This window comes from Heptranchias perlo, chromosome 15, assembly GCF_035084215.1.
Source record: "Heptranchias perlo isolate sHepPer1 chromosome 15, sHepPer1.hap1, whole genome shotgun sequence".
NCBI classification, from domain to species: Eukaryota; Metazoa; Chordata; class Chondrichthyes; order Hexanchiformes; family Hexanchidae; genus Heptranchias; species Heptranchias perlo.
The window spans coordinates 42,553,031-42,571,125 of NC_090339.1; the positions used below are offsets into that span (position 1 = coordinate 42,553,031).

General features: G+C 45.0%; 1 protein-coding gene across 5 annotated transcripts in view; it reads left to right on the plus strand.

Annotated features, from left to right (window-relative positions):
- The window catches only part of tenm1 (teneurin transmembrane protein 1), a 539,174-nt gene that overhangs the window by 349,971 nt on the left and 171,108 nt on the right, over positions 1–18,095 (plus strand). For all 5 annotated transcript variants that reach the window (XM_067997123.1, XM_067997125.1, XM_067997124.1 and 2 more), the window contains 3 exons: positions 2,447–2,548; positions 4,754–4,948; positions 10,916–11,116. In XM_067997123.1, coding sequence (XP_067853224.1) covers positions 2,447–2,548; positions 4,754–4,948; positions 10,916–11,116 — 498 coding nt within the window. The remainder of the gene's footprint in view (positions 1–2,446; positions 2,549–4,753; positions 4,949–10,915; positions 11,117–18,095) is intronic.

Here is an 18,095-nt window from a genome sequence, read left to right on the forward strand (position 1 = left end):
GCCCAGAATTGGACGCAATACTCCAGCTGAGACATAACCAATGATTCATAAAAACTTTCTGCGTAAATAGCACTAATTTCCTTGGGGTTACCGACTTTCAGACTTTAGGACAAGGGATATCAGGATCATGGTCAATGTTTGCAGAGGATGCTTGGGAAACTTTCCAGTATTTGCAGAGAGTTCCCCAGATTGTATCAATATTTGCATAAGGTCCCCATGAGTTGGGTGGGATGTCAACTACCAACAGGTTTCCAGCGGAAAACCGTTGGTTTCAGTTACATTCCCGCTCGCCCACAGCAAAATGAAGCCATGCCGATTTTAACTGCCGGACCTCATTAACATACCACCAGCCAACTTCCTGCCTGTTCTGGGTGGGAAGCTGCTGCTGGCCTGTGGATATTTGGGCTACCCTTGGCCGCCCGTCAGCACTCAGGAAAGTGTGCTGACCGGGGTTCCGTTGGGGGTTTCTTGCAATACGGAAGTAGAGGGCGGGGGGAGTTTGGGGCAACTTTCCTTGTGGAGCCTGGAGGAACACACTTGTGTTTTCTGGCCCTACAAAGGAAAATTTAAAAAACACCTTGAATGTCCTCTTTTGCTTCCGATCCTCTTCTCAGTTGACCTTATCTGACAGGAAAGCCGCAGTGGCTTCCTAATTCATGTTGGAGTTAATATTGAGCTTGGGGCATGTTAATGTCATCGGACTCATATTTCCATATTTAAAGAAGGGTCCCACTGGCTTCAGGCAGTTGCCTTTGCCTCCTACTCAGAAGAACAGGTTAAAATATAAAACAGTGGTTATCCAGGTGGGAATTTGGCGAGTAATTCACCGTGTCAATTTTAATTCCCTACAGCCCAGTTTCTACCAGGCTAGTAGGGTTAAAATCAACCCCAATGTTTCAATGTTTGCAGGGGGGCCTCTGGATGTGCATGGGGTGCCTGGGGAATGTGTCAGTATTTGTAGGGAGTCTTCGGAAGCGTGCCAATATTTGCAAGAGAGTCCTTAGGCAGTGTATCGGTACTTACGTGGGTTTCCTAGGAGCATATCAGTATTTGCAAATATTGAAACACTCATGGGGACCTTATGCAAATTTTAACACATATTTGGAGGGAGTCCCTGGAAGCATGTCAATATTTGCAAAGGATCCGTGGGAAAGTGTCAATATTGGCTGTGGGAGGGGAGTTCTTAAAGCACAAAAGTTTGAAAACCACTGATATATGATAAAGTATCATTTGAACAAAGATCTGCTATAAAGTGTCGAAGACGGAAGGGCACAGCCTGCGCATAGACACTGATAGTTACAGGTTGGAGTTATGATAGTGGCAAATGTCCAGCCAGCTGTCATGAGTTTGTTCCACCAAAGTTCTTGTATCTCTGGAGCAGTATTGTAGTTAGATGTCTTCTGTGTAGACCCTGTGACCTATCTGGTTATTCTCGTACCTGAAGGTTGCAACAAACTTTGTGCTGGGAATAAGAAATTAGTGAAATTTCTATTAATAACTAGCTGCATTAAGAGCATATAAATCAGGAAGCTCAAGCTCAATATTAACTCCAACCTGAACGCCACTGCAATGAAAACATCCAATTAGTTCGTCCAAGCCTTCCACATCCTGACATGGTGCAACTGAACATACCATCAATGCAACCCTCTTCCAGACACATGGTAAATTTTTGTCTTTCTGTGTAAAACCATCCTATTCTAGTTTGCACTGCTTTAAGACCCAGCAGAATTCCAATTGCTAATAACTCGCAATTTTTGTGTCTAACCTCATTTACATAATGATTCACAATTCCAGGTGTAAACTCTGTGGGTGCAAACAGGAGGGCACAGAGCACCTCCAGGGCAGTCTGACCTTCCTGGCATCCTTCAGCTGATCTGCTTTTCTTCCCTACCTGAGGGAGTCCTGGTAGCAAACACTCTGATGCCAATAAAGGGAACTCAGGACAAAATAAATTACCACATCTGGTACTAAGGCTCATAAAAGCCTAAATGCCAACTGGAAACAAAAAAAACCACAACAGCAAAGGCCTAATGTACTTACCTTAAGTGTGTGGAACTCTTCAATATCCTCCCACTTTCAGGTTCACCAAAGATTTTGTCCCCTGCCAGAATTCACTAACATGCCAGAGGCTTGGTGTCTAGCATATCCCTGGGGCCAAAAATGACATGGAGTTCTTCCACACCCCCTTCTTAAAATGGTAATGAAGCTCCCACCTGTTTCTGGTGGGAAGGCACAATGTGGGCCTCTCTCTAATCCATAAGTACTTCCCCAGACCTCTGAGCTGCACTCTTGTTGGGGCATTATGGTATCAGGCACATACCACAGTTAGGTTAATGTTATTCAAATCTATTTGTCACTGTTAAATCTTGTTTATAATAGAATAAAGAACTGGTTCATGCACAGAGTTATTTATGAAACATTTACTCAATGCTGTCATTGCTTGTAGAATCAATGGATGAATGTTCTACCAATTGCAATGGGAATGGAGAATGTATCTCTGGCCACTGTCAATGTTTTCCAGGATTTCTTGGGCCTGACTGTGCACGAGGTAAAGGCAGCTGTGGCAAGTTGTTGAGCAAACATGAATGTATTGTGCTATGCAGTCGTTATTTATCAAACCACACAGCAACTATATCAACTTGGAGAGATTAGAGGAAAATATGTCAGGGCAACTAGAGACAGGCAATAAATGTGGCTTTGCCAGCATTGCTCCTATCCCATGAACAAAATGTACATTACTGAGGCTACATATACTGACTTGGCTGCACTGGTGCAGAATGTGGAAACTGATCCTAACACCAGGAATTGAGCTATGATGGTGCAGAAATCTGAACCAAAAAAAGTTAAAATTAGAGTGCATATGTGAAGAGGGACATTCAGAGTTGAATTTCTAGGTGTTGCTGAAACTTCAATGATCTAATGACACCCAGGGACAAGACTGCTACACACATCAAATCAATCATCTATTATGGATGGAGGTTATCCGTTTTTGACTGAGGCTTAGAGTGTTGGAAATTACTGCAAAGACATGAGTTAAGCTTCTTAAGTGGGCAGGTCAGTAGATCTAATCCAAGCAGGCCACATTACATTTTCAGATTGTTTAAAGTACCTGTGTGCATATTTTTTACTTCCGGCTCAGAGCTTGTGCTAATGGAATGAACACGTTGCAAGAAGGAGGCAACATGACTCGTGCTCCTATTGTGGCTGATATCATTCTTTCAGATCAGGAGAGGATAAACACAAAGTTCAGGTACACAGGCGCAGGGCTCTCGGGAGAAAGTCATATGAAAGATATGTCTACAGGGCCAAGATCTCAAATCGGAAGAAGGAAGCATCAGGTTTAAATTCACCACGGAAGCAGTTATTGAACTGTGTCAAAAGATAGCAGGAAACGTGAGGAACTTCTCTGTGAATAGAATTGCTTTCCATGTCACCGTGAAGGTTACAAGTTACATTTTTTTTTCACCACTGGCTCATTCTATTCACTTGGTGCTGTTTATTGAGCATAACGTGAGGCGATTGCTAGGCTGCTAGTCTGTGATAATTGTGGCCCTGTGCTGATTGGTTCCATGAACTTCACAAATAGAAGATGTAACTGTGATATTCAGAAGATACTGCAGGGTTCTGTAATGTACATTGCATGAGCAATTCCTCCACCAAAGGAACACTCAGAAAATCACACCATTTGTCTCTCTGTACATGCATACCATCTTATTTTATAAAGAGAGCGATTTCAACCCAAGCACAAGGTGGACTTATGGGCCAAATTCATTTATTCAGTGTTTAACCTGAACCTGCTCAACTGAGATCACTTTTGAATTTAGATTTTGGTTCAGTGTTCATTCTTAGGTGACAGCAAAGTACTTTAATCCAGTGAACTTTCTTAATTGTATATTATTGTCCTTGTTTCACTGAGGTGAGCAAACTGTTGACATGGAACCAAGTTTGATTCCCAAATGATTGGCTTCAGATACCAAAGAGAGGACTGCTGATGTGCCTCAAAATGAACACATTAAATTTAAGTGAATATATTCAATTTCATGCTCCTCTTGTAGTTTGAATTTTGAGCTAATTGGTCATCTTGTAATGATCCCTGTGATCTGTCTCCTTTTTAGGGTTAGGCAATGTGTTCAGTTTTCCTCATTACTCAACATGAACAAATGGTGTAAAATGTTTAGAATTAGACTCACCAAGGTCTTAGTTAGTTAAGGCAGTGAGCAGCTGAGCCATATAGACCAGGCATTAATCCCAGATCTGTGTTGAGATAGTTGATCTCATTGAGTGTTACAATTGGTCTCAGAAAGTCTGTGCTTGTGCTTATTGATGAATAAGTTACTTGGATGAGGTTATTGGAGGGTGACCAGTTCTATTGGAATTGGAACTGTAAACTGGCAAGGAGTCATCTCCTTCAGCAAATGAGGAGAGAAAGTTAGAAAAAAGTACAAGAAGAAACATTGACATCTTTGGCCGACTTCACCATTGCCAGATATAAGGCCTGTGATAACACTCTGGTGAATCACTATGGCATGAACTCTTTCATCATTCTTAGGATCATTATAGAGACCGTGTCCTTTAATGATCAAATGCTAAAAGAATATTGCCCTTATCCTGAAAAATGTGAAATATTCAACAGTATCTGTAATGCTGTTAACATTCAGAAAACTGCTTTTGTAATGGAGCAAATGTGAAGCAAGTAAGGGTGAGCTTAGAAGGTCTCTATTGGTACTGATATATTATTTTTACCCATTTTCAGACTCCTGCCCTGTCCTCTGCAGTGCAAATGGTCAGTATGAAAAAGGTCACTGCTTATGCCACAATGGATGGAAGGGACCAGAGTGTGATGTACCAGGAGATCAGTGTATTGATCCAACCTGCCATGGCCATGGCACATGCGTCGCAGGAACTTGCATCTGTATTCCTGGCTATCGAGGAGAAAGCTGTGAGGAAGGTTGGTCCATGTGAGGTTTATGTATTTTGTTAAAGCTGTTTCATAGCCTATAATAATTAAGAAGCACAATAGGGGTGTAATTCCTGTGCGCATTAGAAATAATACTCATGCAAAGTGTGGCTTAATGTTAATAATTTGGTATGTTAGCATTAATGGAACATTAAAGCATTTGTGCCCATCCTCCTAAACTTGTTGGAAAGCGGTCCAGATTAATGCATGTTGACGCACAGACTCTGAATAAGCCAGAATTCCCACTCCTGGATAATATCCAATGATCCGTGTGGAAAGTACATGTGTGGACATCAGGTAAGGATTGTATAGGACTACTATGTGCTGCTTGTTGCATGTACTCTTGGAACCATATCCCAGCAAGAGTCATTGGGGAAAATAGTGGAGAAAAAAAATCACTAAATGATTCTGTTAACTCAAATACATTGTAAAATAGCATTTTTGCAATAATATCCAGGGATCATTCACTGCATATGTATTGACAAAAGCTATAAAATGTAATGGTGATGTTCCCATCTAAAATTCCTGGTCACCAACCAGAGAGTATGCCCCAATAACACTGGAAATGGCATGGCCGCCCACTCCTCCCTGAAAATGACACCAACCCTCCGTTTTTGCATGGGGAGAGGGCTATAACAGACTGGGCAAGGCCTGTCCACTTTTCGGGTAGCTGAGTGGAGTCCTGAAAATTTTGAGCCAGAAGACTTTACCTGAGTTATGGTTGTTCTGTGCACAATTTATTTCGTATCTCCCATTTCTTGGGCTTGTTTTATTCCCTTCTTTTAGATCACCTAGCATTCCCTGGTGGCCAGCCCGTTGCTAATGCCACTCTGTAACCAGCCAGAGCACCCTGAGGTGGCTTACTGGATCGTGTTCTTTATCGTGGCAAGTAATTTGTTTATTGTTCGGGTCCACTCAGTAGCCAGAGTTTGAACTGCCTCCAGGACTATAATACGTTGGCAAAAAAATTGCGCTTTACACAGTAAATGTAAAAATTCATGGGACTACTCTTGGGCTGTCACAACGCACAAATTCACTTGCCCTAGTCATGTCCAATTTTCCTCTGATGAATGTGCCTGGTCTTTCTCCCCAACACTTACCCAGAAAACACACACCCTCTGTGTGAAGGGACAATGGCATGACTCTGCATTCCCCCACTCCGTGCTACAGTACACTGGTGCATCAGTATCTCCACTTTGGGCCATTTGTAATGGTGTGTGCTTTGTTATATGTATTGTTAGCCTGACAGTGGAGTGCAAAAAAAATGTAATTGCACACGTGTGATTTATTTTCCACTGCCACTTCGGTGAAAAAACATTCAGTTAGTAATAGAAAATTCTACTATGGAAGACATAGCAATATGTACATCTTGAACCATAGAAACCTTTCTGACCAATCTGAGACACCATAGATGAAGTAAGCTAGAGAAAAGGTCACACCAAGGTCACTTGTTCACTTTCCAGACTGGAGGATTTCAGTGGAGTCTCTAATCTCACAACATGATCTATAATTGATATTTTTTTTCTTTATTACATCCGATTTCATCAGACTGTGAATAATTGCTCTGTTTCTGTGTAGCTCATTTTGTTCTCTTAAATGGGAAATGTATAATCTTTGCTAGAACTGGGCTGGGTGTTAAACACCAGAGCCAAATCCTCACAAAATAATACCTCAGAACCAACATCACTGATTTATGGGGCCCGATATTAGGAGCGCAGGAGGTCGACTGGGCGTGTGGGTAACGCGCCCAGTGAAATCGGGGTGCTTCGCATGGAATCGCAGCTTGATTGAAGGTACTTACCTTTGCTTCCGGGTTTCGCGCTGGAAAGCTGCGCAGCAGGCGGACTGCATGTGCGCAGCATAGGCTGTCAGCTGGAGGGGCCCTATTTAAAGGGGTAGTCCTCCACTGACTGATGCTGCAGAAAATAGGAAAAATTACAGCATGGAGCAGCCCAGGGGGAAGGCTGCTCCCAGGTTTAATGATGCCTCACTCCAGGTTTTATTGGATGGGGTGAGGAGGAGGGGGAGGACAGAGATCTTCCCCCCCCCCCCCCCCCGGTGGGCGGGAGGAAGTGGCCTGCCTCTGCCACCAAGAAGGCCTGGCTCGAGGTGGCAGAGGAGGTCACCTGCACCAGCAACATATAGCGCACCTACATACAGTGCAGGAGGCGCTTTAATGACCTAAGCAGGTCAGCCGAAGTGAGTACACTTACTCATTCCTCTACACTCCGTCTGCCACATCACCACCCCCACCCCACATCTCCTTCTGCACTGCCAACACTACCCTATCACGTCACTCCTCACCCACTCAAAGCTCATCCTCGTCTTACCTGCACTTACTCATCTCGCCAGTACTCATCCCGCCACTACCACTCAACCCAATCCTCATACAATCTCATGGCTCTATCTCATACTCACCCTCTCATGCATCTCTTTCACGGTCAGCCTCACCCAACCTGCCACTACCTGTGCTGCAGTCACAGGGCATGCATCACATATGTGCAGTAGGGAAGCGTAAGGCAAACGTGTTGTGAGCATGAAGGGGATGCACAAGGGTGTTTGAGGGTTTGACATGGTTTTTACTTATATTCAATTTCTGATCAACTCACATAACATTATATTGGCACCACTACTGCCACGTCTTTGCGAATCTTGTCTTGTTTGTGCAATAATGCCCTTTCCTGAGGATCACTATGAAGACCCATAACTGATGCCACCCATTGTGTCACTGCAGAGGGGTGTAGGTGTATTTGCGGGGATCTTTTGTGCAGGCGACTGAGAGATGTCAGCGATGTCCCTGGTGGCACACTGGAAGGATGCAGAGGAGAAGTTGTTGAGGGCATTGGTGACTTTGACAGCAACAGGTAAGAAGATGGTGCTCGGGCCAACTGGGAGCAGCTCGGCATGAAGGAGGCTGCAGATGTCCATGACTACATGTCAAGTGACTCTGAGCCTTCATGTGCACTGCTGCTCAGAGAGATCCAGGAAGCTGAGCCTCGGTCTGTGGACCCTATGGCGAGGGTAGTGCCTTCTGCGATGCATCTCTCTCTGCTGTTGCCCTCCCTCCTGCTGTGCAGGTGGATGTGTCACAGCACTGTGTTGTGGAGCTCCACGTGTCAGAGGTGGACGGTGAGGCTGGTGATGCTGTTCGTCCTCCAAGGAGGTCATGACTGCAGCTACGGCGGGCCCCATCCAGAAGATGTACATTTGAGGGGGTCCGCATGGTAGGTACATGTGTCTGGACACTGGGGTAAGTGTGCAAGTTTGTGAATTTTATTGTTAGGAGGAGGGTGGTGGAGGCCAAACTTTGTCCCAAGTGACAGAGTGGCCTCCTGCAATGAGTGAGGGGTCCCCCCCCCCTGTCAAATGGACCTTTGCAGCTGCCACAGGCTGCAACATGTCCATTTCAACTGGGAGTGTTTCCCCCCAGTATGGGAAACAGTCCCAGTTGATCTGAAAATCCCACCCCTCCTAAAATATCAGGTCAATCGGGTCTGTAAACGACCTGAAGTACCTGGTTAATTACATCAAGTTGCATCCCGCCGGCTTTAATTGCTGGCGGGAGTCCCACATGCGGGGGCTGCGCGCGCATGTCAGCGCATCACCGGGGAACCCAGAAGTGGGCGGGTTGGAGCCGGGTTCCAGACCCGCCCCAGGAATCCCCGATTTTTGCAGGCCCCCCCCCACCACGAACGCACCCGCTCGGGGGTTCGAAAATTGAGCCCATAGTTTTCAGGGAAAAATGGATAGAATTAAAATCCCAGAATCCGAATTAATAAGAATAGAATTTGACTTGTGCAGTCACCATATATGTGTGGCTCTGTTGGAGAGTTTTGGAGTCCAAACAAAAAAAAAGACAGAAATCAGTGTGTATGAGCACACATTGCAGAACATAATGTAATTTTCAGGTTCAGCCCAATATCTGGAGAACTAAGCAGACAGACCATCAAGTTTTTTTTATATAATTTCAGTTTATTTTTTAAGAACTTGAATTTACATATTTTAAACTTTATTATGTCTTCATCACATCTCAGTGCTTCACAACCAATGAATTACTTTTCAGCAGCCAATTGCACAGGTCAGGGAGGTGAAATTGATATTTGGCCGTAGCGCAAAACGGGCGATAGCGAATTGGCAACCTGTTTTACACCTCGCTCGATTTTCTTTTCAAACTATTCCTGAGGATTTCCTTTGAATGTTGTGTAATAAAATCAGAAATGCATATATAAAGGAATCCTTTACAAATTTGTAACCTATATCGCACAGAGGAAATCTTTCCCTTCTTAAAGAGAAACAAATCAATCCATCCTCCTAGTCCCATCTTTCTCTCATTGATCGGTTTTTGCAACAGCAACTGGTTAACAGCCAACATTGGGTCACACCTAGAATTATCAAGTTTCAATCTACTTTTAACAGGCACTACAAGGTCACAAGATAGGCTTGAATGAAAGAGGCTCTTCAGTCCATTTGATCTCATCCTTCCAGAATAACATCCCTATCACCTGTTCCTTATAGCAAGTGCCTATTTCTTGAATGAATCCAGTGCCTGTCCTCAACCACCCTTCTTGATTATCCACTTTGTAAGGAAATGCTTCCAACATCCATCTTGATCTTGCTCTTCACAACCCTGTACCATGTGCTATCTTGTCTTGTTGCTTTGGACTATTTGTAAATATTATTCTGGATTTTATGTGCTCTAACCCATTAAGTATCTTGTAAACATCTAAGTCCAGGACCCCTATTTTAACTCCAGGCCAATTTTTGGTGGGTGAGGCATGGTGTGAGTTAGAAACTTAACCACACTCCATCCTTCTAACACTCTGCTTAGTCAATATTCCATCTCTCTAACACTACAGACCATCCCTGTACAATCCCTGTGTTTAATCTGCAACTTCACGTGTAACATATTTCTTACTCCACAGTATAAGTCTGTTTACTATTAACTAAGCTCCCCTTGATGGTTTCTGTCTGCTGGCTGGCTGTAAGAAACAGCCTGTAAAATTCCTGCGTGAATGAGTTTGGGCCATCTCAACGGGAGCACAGCACAAAGCTATGTTTAATTTGGCATTAATTGGCACTAGATTGGTTGTTACTCAGAAAAAACACATGATGGGTGATGTGGGAAATTAAAGAAAAGGTCATACTAGTGTAGAGACTGTATTTCTGGCATTGTTAAGATGGATCGAGTGAGAATTGCATCATGCTATATATGTTCTATCTGACCTGGCACCGCTTGTTCCTGTCACTGAGTAACATCCCTTTGAGCACAAAAGCCACACATTTTTTTTTAAAAGGTAGAGACTGGAATTTCCTCTTTGATCTTTTTTTGTTTTGATTTTTTGAGGTCAGGTTCCACATGTATACTGATGACACCCACCTCTACCTCTCCTAATCTAATTCTCCTCTGGCTGGCCTCCCATCCTCCACCCTCCATTAACTTCAGCTCATCCAAAACTCTGTTACCCTCACCCTATCCCACACCAAATCCCACTAAACTATCATCCCTGTGCTCGCTATTGTATGTTGGCTGCTGGTCCCCCAACACCTCAAATTTAAAACTCTTATCCTTGTGTTTAAATCCCTTCATTGCCTTGTCCCCTCCCTATTTCTGTAACCACCTACAGTCGTCCAAGAATTCTGTGCTCCTCTAATTCTGGTCTTTTGAGCACCCCCACTCCCTTCGCTCCATCATTGGCAGCCGTGCCTTCAGCCTTCTGGCTCTCAGCTCCTGAATTCCTTCCCTAAACCACTCTGCCTCTCCAGCTCTCTCTCTTCCTTTAACATCCTCCTTAAAACCCATCTCTTTGACCAAGCTTTTGGTGATATCTCATTCTTTGGCTTGTTGTTGATTTTTGTCTGATTATGTACCTTGGGACATTTTTCTACATTAAGGGTGTTATTTTATTGCAAGTTGTTCTTTACTTTGCCTCAAACTGTTACTTTTTCTTTTTTCTTTAGAAGACTGTTTGGATCCGACATGTTCTGGACATGGTGTGTGTGTACAGGGGGAGTGCCATTGTGCTACTGGCTGGGGAGGACTCAAATGCGATGTCCCAGCAGCTGTTTGTCATGAGCAATGCTCGGGCCATGGGACCCTATTGCCAGAAACAAATACCTGTAACTGTGACCACAACTGGACAGGGTCTGACTGCTCAACAGGTAATTAATTACACATGTTTTGTCTGCCATTTTTGTAAGTAACATTCAGAGCCTGTTTTTCTCTGTTAGCGTATGTACCTGCACTGAGCCAAATTTGCCCATATTTGTACATGTATGAGGGATGTTGCAAGTTGGAACCCCAGAGTGCACATTTGCCTGCTCAGTGGAGGCTTTCCCACTTAGGGCCTCTCAGAAGAAGCCTCAGCTCATTGCATAGCTAACACCTTGTTTCAACCAGACCCTGTCTATATTTTGCCCTGTAAAATGGCATACTGGCCTACTCTGTTAGCTCTGATGAAGAGTGTTCACATGAAACGTTAACATGCCAATCTTCTTCATTTGCACACTCTCTTGCTGTGCATTTGCAGCATTCTCCCGATCTTCTTTCTTACTTGTATGAAATATCAATATCCACCCCCAAAAGTTTCTAGGAGGGTAAATTGAGCCAGGTAGCGCCCGTTGTGCAGGCGCTATGCAGACTCCGAAGGACCCAAAATGGCGTCCACGATGCGCATGCACACTTCTGATGTGATGTGCGCAGGACGCCATATTGGTAAAGGCGTTTGCACACACGCACTTAACTAACACCAGCATCTAAAGTAGGGAGATTATGCAATAGATCAGTGTGCAATGCTGATTTAAAGGGACAGATGTGATTTTGGAACTCCACGCTCCAACCAACGCACATTCGTCTTAACCTTGCACAGCTGAACATGTCTTAAACGGCATGAAGGACCCTCCCACCAGTGCTATTTAAAGGGGTCATGCAGGAGTTACAGGTTAGTTGCTGGATTATTGCTTCTGGCTGCTGATGCATTTGTACCTGTTCTTGGAGGTCTCTTATACTTGAATACTAGGACTAGGGGACATAGCCTAAAAATTAGAGCCAGGACTTTCAGGATTGAAGTTAGGCAATGCTTCTACACGCAAAGGGTGGTAGAAGTTTGGAACTCTCTTCCACAAACGGCAGTTGATGCTTGCTCAATTGTTAATCTTGAATCTGAGATTGATAAATTTTTGTTAACCAAAGTTATTAAGGGACATGGGGCTAAGGCAGGTATATGGAGTTACGTCACAGATCAGCCATGATCTCATTGAATGGCGGAACAGGCTTGAGGGGCTAAATGGCCTACTCCTGTACCTATGTTCCTATAATAAAGTTTCAATACTCTACAGGGAGTGGGCTGGCTCGCTGACAGGCAACAGCAAGGGCACTGGTGGGTTGGGACAGGAATGCTGTCATCCTGAAAGAGAACAGCAGGTTCATGATCCATGGAGCCACTGCCACTTGCTGCCTCCTGTTACATGCCATCTTCTCCTGCAAAAAAGCGGGAAGTGTGTCGGTGAGTTTCTTGCAAGATGTTTGGATGATGTGGCTATCATGGTTGAACAGCTGTCAGTGTGTGTGAATTGCGGGTGAGCAGCTTGCAACAGTGGTAATGTGTGAGGGTGAGATGCAGCATCTGATTGGCAGAGTTTTGTTGGTAGGTGGGTGATAGGGGTTGTAGTGCTGAGCAACCTTTATTCAATGTTTTGAAGGAACTCAACAGTTTGTAAACATAAGGACAGGACCTGCATCTGTGTTTTACGTGTGATCTCCGTTCAGACCCGAATCTTATATTTTGAAAATATAAGAGTCCTGCAAACTTTGAGCGGCCAAGTTGTTGTTCATTAAAAATTCCAGAGTTCCCATCATCATCATGCTTCACAATATTGCTGCAGAGATTCACCACCATTGACTTCCACCTCTTCCTGCGGCCACAGTGCATCTTCCCTTTAAGAGGTGCAGGCTGCCTTTACGTGGTGCTAGCCACTTGCGATATTTGGGCCCCCCAGCTGGTGAGCAGCCACTCAACAGTGCTGGCCATACGCAACAATCAGAGAAATCACCAGGCAGCACAAATGCTACGTGCTATCTGCATCTCAACGACTGGGTGCGGGTTAATCACGCACCGCGATCCCCGTGCCCGTTTTCGGGGGTTAACCAATTTAACCCCTATAGTCCCTATAATGATTTAAAAAATCGCCCATCCTCCTACACCATGGGCTCGATTTTCGCGTCGGATTACCTGCGGGTTTCCAGCGGGGGGGCCCCGAAAATCCCGATATCCGGTCACGTGACCGGATCGCGCCGAAATCCCGCCCACTTCCGGGTACCGCGCTGACGTGCGGGGCTGCGCGCGCAAGCCCCGCTGGTGGGAATCCCGCAGGCAATTAAAGCCAGCGGGGTTCCACTTGAGAGTACTTACCTTGCTTGTTGAGGTCAGTTAATGAGCAGCTGTCAAAAGAGGAAGTGTGGGATTTTAGGTTCAAGGCAGTGAGTTTCCCACATTGGGGGAAACAGTCTCTCTCCAACCAGGCGTGTTGCAGCCAGCAGCCTGTGGCAGGTGCCAAGGTGCACTCCACGGGGGAGAGCCCTCACCCACGCAGGAGGCCACCGCGTCACATAGGGCAACCCCTGCCCCCCACCACCCCCCGCCAAGCCAGAGGACAGACCGACACGAAACCGCAGCCCTAGTGCGAGGAACCACCCACCTACCCTGCTCAACCCCTCAGACCAACACCTGCCAGATGGGTGGTGCGTGGACACCCTCGGAGGATGAAGAGCATGACCAGCCTCGCAGTCCACGCCGTCCGCCGCAGAGACGTGGAGCCCCCCAACACGGTGTTGTTGCACGCCCACCTGCACAGCAGGAGGGAGGGCTACCGCAGGGAGAGATGCATCGCAGAGGGCACTACCCTCGCCGCAGGGTCCACAGACCGAGGCGCAGCTCCCCGGACCTCTCTGAGCAGCAGTGCACAGGGAGGCGCAGATTCGCTCGACATGTAGTCGTGGAGATCTGCAGGCTCTTTCATGCCGAGCTGCTCCTGGCTGGCCCCAGCACCAACTGCTTACCTGTCGCTGTCAAAGTCACCACTGCCCTCCACAACTTCTCCTCCACATCCATGCAGGGTGCAGCCGGCTACACCGCCGATGTCTCTCAGTCGTCTGCGCGGAAGAGCCCTGCAAATACACCTGCACCTACTCTGCAGTAACACAATGGGTGGCATCAGTGGTGGGTCCTCATAGTGATACCCATGAGCGGGCATTATTGGACACAACGGACAGGATTCGCGGAGACATGGCAGTGGTGGTGTCAATATAATGTGTGCTGTTTGTTGCTCTGAAATTCAATATAGGTAACACCCAGGACAAACCCTCAGACACCCTTGTGCACCCCCTTCATGCTCACGACACGTTTGCCTTACGCTGCCTACTGCACATATGTGATGCATGCCCTGTGGCTGCAGCACAGGTGGTGGCAGGTTGAGTGAGGCTGGCCGTGAAGGAGATGCACGAGAGGGTGAGTATGGGATGGAGCAATGAGATTGTATGAGGATTGGGTTGTGTGTTAGTGGCAGGATGAGTACTGGCGAGGTGAGTAGGTGGAGGTAAGATGAGGATGGGGTTTGAGTGGGTATGAAGGGTGATGTGACAGAGTAGTGTTGGCGGTGCCGAAGGAGATGTGGGGTGGGGGCAGTGTTGTGGCAGACGGAGTGTAGGGGAAAGACTTCGTGTTCTCACTGTGGCTGACCTACTGCGGTCATTACATCGCCTCCTGCACTGTAAGCAGGTGGGCGATATGTTGGTGGCGCAGGTGACCCCCTCTGCCACCTCGAGCCAGGCCTTCTTGGTGGCAGAGGCAGGCCGCTTCCTCCCGCCCGCCGGGGGGAAGATCTGTGTCCTCCCCCTCCTCCTCACCCCATCTGATGCTACCTGGGGTGAGGCATCATTAAACTGGGAGCAGCCTTCCCCCTGGGCTGCTCCATGCTGCAATTTGTTCCATTGGTTGCAGCATCTGTCAGTGGAGGACTGCCCCTTTAACTAGAGAGCCTCCAGCTGACAGATCGTACTGCGCATGCGCAGCCCGCCCGACGCGCAGACCAGCAGCGTGGACCCCGGAGGAGCAGGTAATTGATTCCTATTAGTGTGTTGCCTGCTACGATCGCGCGGGCAACCCACTAATTTCGCCGAGCGTGTTGACCACGCTCCCGGAGGACGACCCGCTGGGAACCCGCAGGCCTGCTAAATTCGAGCCCCATGTCTTAAGTTCTTGTAAGGCTATTCCCTGCATTTACAACAAAATATACAAAAAGCCAAGCCTGTTATGTAATATCTTCATTTAATTCTACATAACAAGCTGCACTGTCTTTAGAGGATGCAGTACACTTACAAGATTGTGCAATATCCTATGATAGTTAAGAATTAGGAAGTGAAGAGGGAAGTCAGGTGGAACTTTTTCACCCAGGATAACTCAAGTCACCAGGGAAGTCCATCAAACTGGATCATATAAATGGGTTCAAGAAACAATTTGGTGCATTTCTGGAAAGAGAAAGGACACGGGGATATGACAAAAAATGTGGATATATAGGATTGGTCTGTGAAAAAGGGGGAGGGACTTGGGCCCAATGGCCTTTTCCTGTTTCTAAATGATGTTCTCCTTTATGTTTCTAATATAGTATTCTGACTTAGAGTCTTCTAGATTAAATTGGAGTGATTAATTCTAGCATGTAGCTAAACACATGCAAACAAGCAGATATGACTAAAATACTTTGAATCATTACATGTTGTTTTCATTGCAATGACATCAACACAATCTTATGATTGCAGACACTTGGTTAAAAATAGTAATCTGATTATTTACCAGTGTGTGAAAAAACTGTCTGCACGGACTGGGTGGGACACTGTCTTCAATTCTGGGAGCTGGGTTCATTGACAGGATGAAAGTCAAGACTCTAATTCTGCTTTTCATAAGTGAAATGAGTTTGGACACTCCCACCCTAGTTCCTACTAGCCATAAGCCCATAGCCCAACACAGCATATTATACAGTCATTAGCAATTTCACTCATGTATGATGTTGGGGCTGTTTTTGTAAGAACAGAGGAGATTATGGGATTTGATAGAGGTATTTAAATTATGAAGGGATGGGACAGGGAAGATAGAAACAGATTGTTTCCAATGGATTACGGTTCTAGAATGAGGGGGGATGGATACAGAATTTAGAACTCCGATGCTCCGGTTTATGCTCTGATGCTCTGATTTATGCTCTGATGTTCTGCCCCCTGGTGTCTCATGGGTCCTCACTGGTCTGGACTCAGGGATGGCTGATGAAATGTGCAGACACATGGCAGATGAAATTTAATGCAGAGAAGTGCAAAGTGATATATTTTGGAAGGGAGAATAAGGAGAGGTAATATAAACTAAATGGTACAATTCTAAAGGGTGTGCAGGAACAGAGACCTGGGGGTATATATGCACAAATCTTTGAAGGTGGCAGGACAGTTTGAGAAAGCGGTTAAAAAAGCATATGGGATCCTGGGCTTTATAAATAGAAGCAAAGAGTACAAAAGCAAAGAAGTTACGTTGAACCTTTATAAAACACTGGTTCGACCACAGTTGGAGTATTGTGTCCATCTGGGCACCGCACTTTAGGAAGGATGTGAAGGCATTAGCGAGGGTGCGGAAAAGATTTACTAGAATGGTTCCAGGGATGAGGGACTTCAGTTACATGGATAGACTGGAGAAGCTGGAGCTGTTCTCCTTAGAACAGAAAAGGTTAAGAGGTGATTTAACAGAAGTGTTCAAAATCATGAAGGTTTAGATAAAGTAAATAAAGAGAAATCGTTCCCACTAGCGGAAGGTCGAGAATCAGAGGACACAGATTTAAGGTGATTGGCAAACAAACCAAAGGCGACATGAAGAAAATCTTTTTTTATGCAGCGAGTAGTTATGATCTGGAATGCACTGCCTGAAAGGGTGGTGGAAGCAGATTTAATCGTGGCTTTCAAAAAGGAATTGGATAAATACTTGAAGGGAAAAAATTTGCAGGGCTACGGGGAAAGAGCAGGGAATGGGACTAACTGGATTGCTCTTACAAAGAGCCGGTACAGGCTCGATGGGCCGAATGGCCGCCTGTGTTGGAACCATTCTATGATTCTATGAGCAGAGAGCAGGAGAAATATGTTTACACAGAAGGTTGTGAGGCTGTGAAATGCAATACTGGATTTGGTGGTTGAAGCAGAGACAATGCCAACTTTTAAGAATAAGTTAGATTGGTAGTTGAAGGAAAGAGGAATAAAGGGATATGGGAATAGGTCACGCATATGGGATCATGACTACTGCTCCTGTGTAGGATAAACATCAACACGGATTGGTTGAGCTGAACGGCTTCTGATTTCTTTAAAATATACCTGTGGAAAATGGCTGGCCTTTTAAAAATTTATTTATTTTACTTTGTTGCACAGTACTAAAAAACAATAATGTTAAATTCAATTTATTGTATTCTTCAATCAAAATTACAATTTTCAAAGATCACCCATTGCTTAAATTGCTTAAAATGCTTCAGAAATTTCATGAGAAAGATAGTTATATGATATAGTAGATTCATATTATGACAATGGGAGCTATTAAACCGTATTTCCAGTCTAACTTTAAAATCGATAGCTTAGAAATTATTGTTGCCAATAAACAGACAAACAATTTGTATGCTCATTTGAAATGCCTGTGCGATATCTTAGTGGAAATATTAACCTGTTTAAAGTCAAGGGTTTAAAGCTTGCATTAAAATATTATACAGAGGAATATTATCTGAATATGACAAACTTCCGCTTATATCAACAGCAGTAATTTCTAGACTTATTTTCTTAACATCCTGCAAATGTAGGGGAAAACCAGCCTAACTTATTCACATGAGATTTCACGCCAATAATTGTCTTAATCAGAGTTTTGGTCACTCTCACTGTTTTGTTAAAGTTGTGTCTAATATTAATGTGGACAATGCAGAGTAGTAGTAATTACAGTGTGTGTTTGATTACAGCCGGTAGCAACATACCACAATCAGTGGTAAATATTTGGTAACATGACCCCAAACAGGATGAATCAAGCATGAAGTGTAATACAGTAACACTAATGGGAATCAACGTTCAGACTACAAGGAG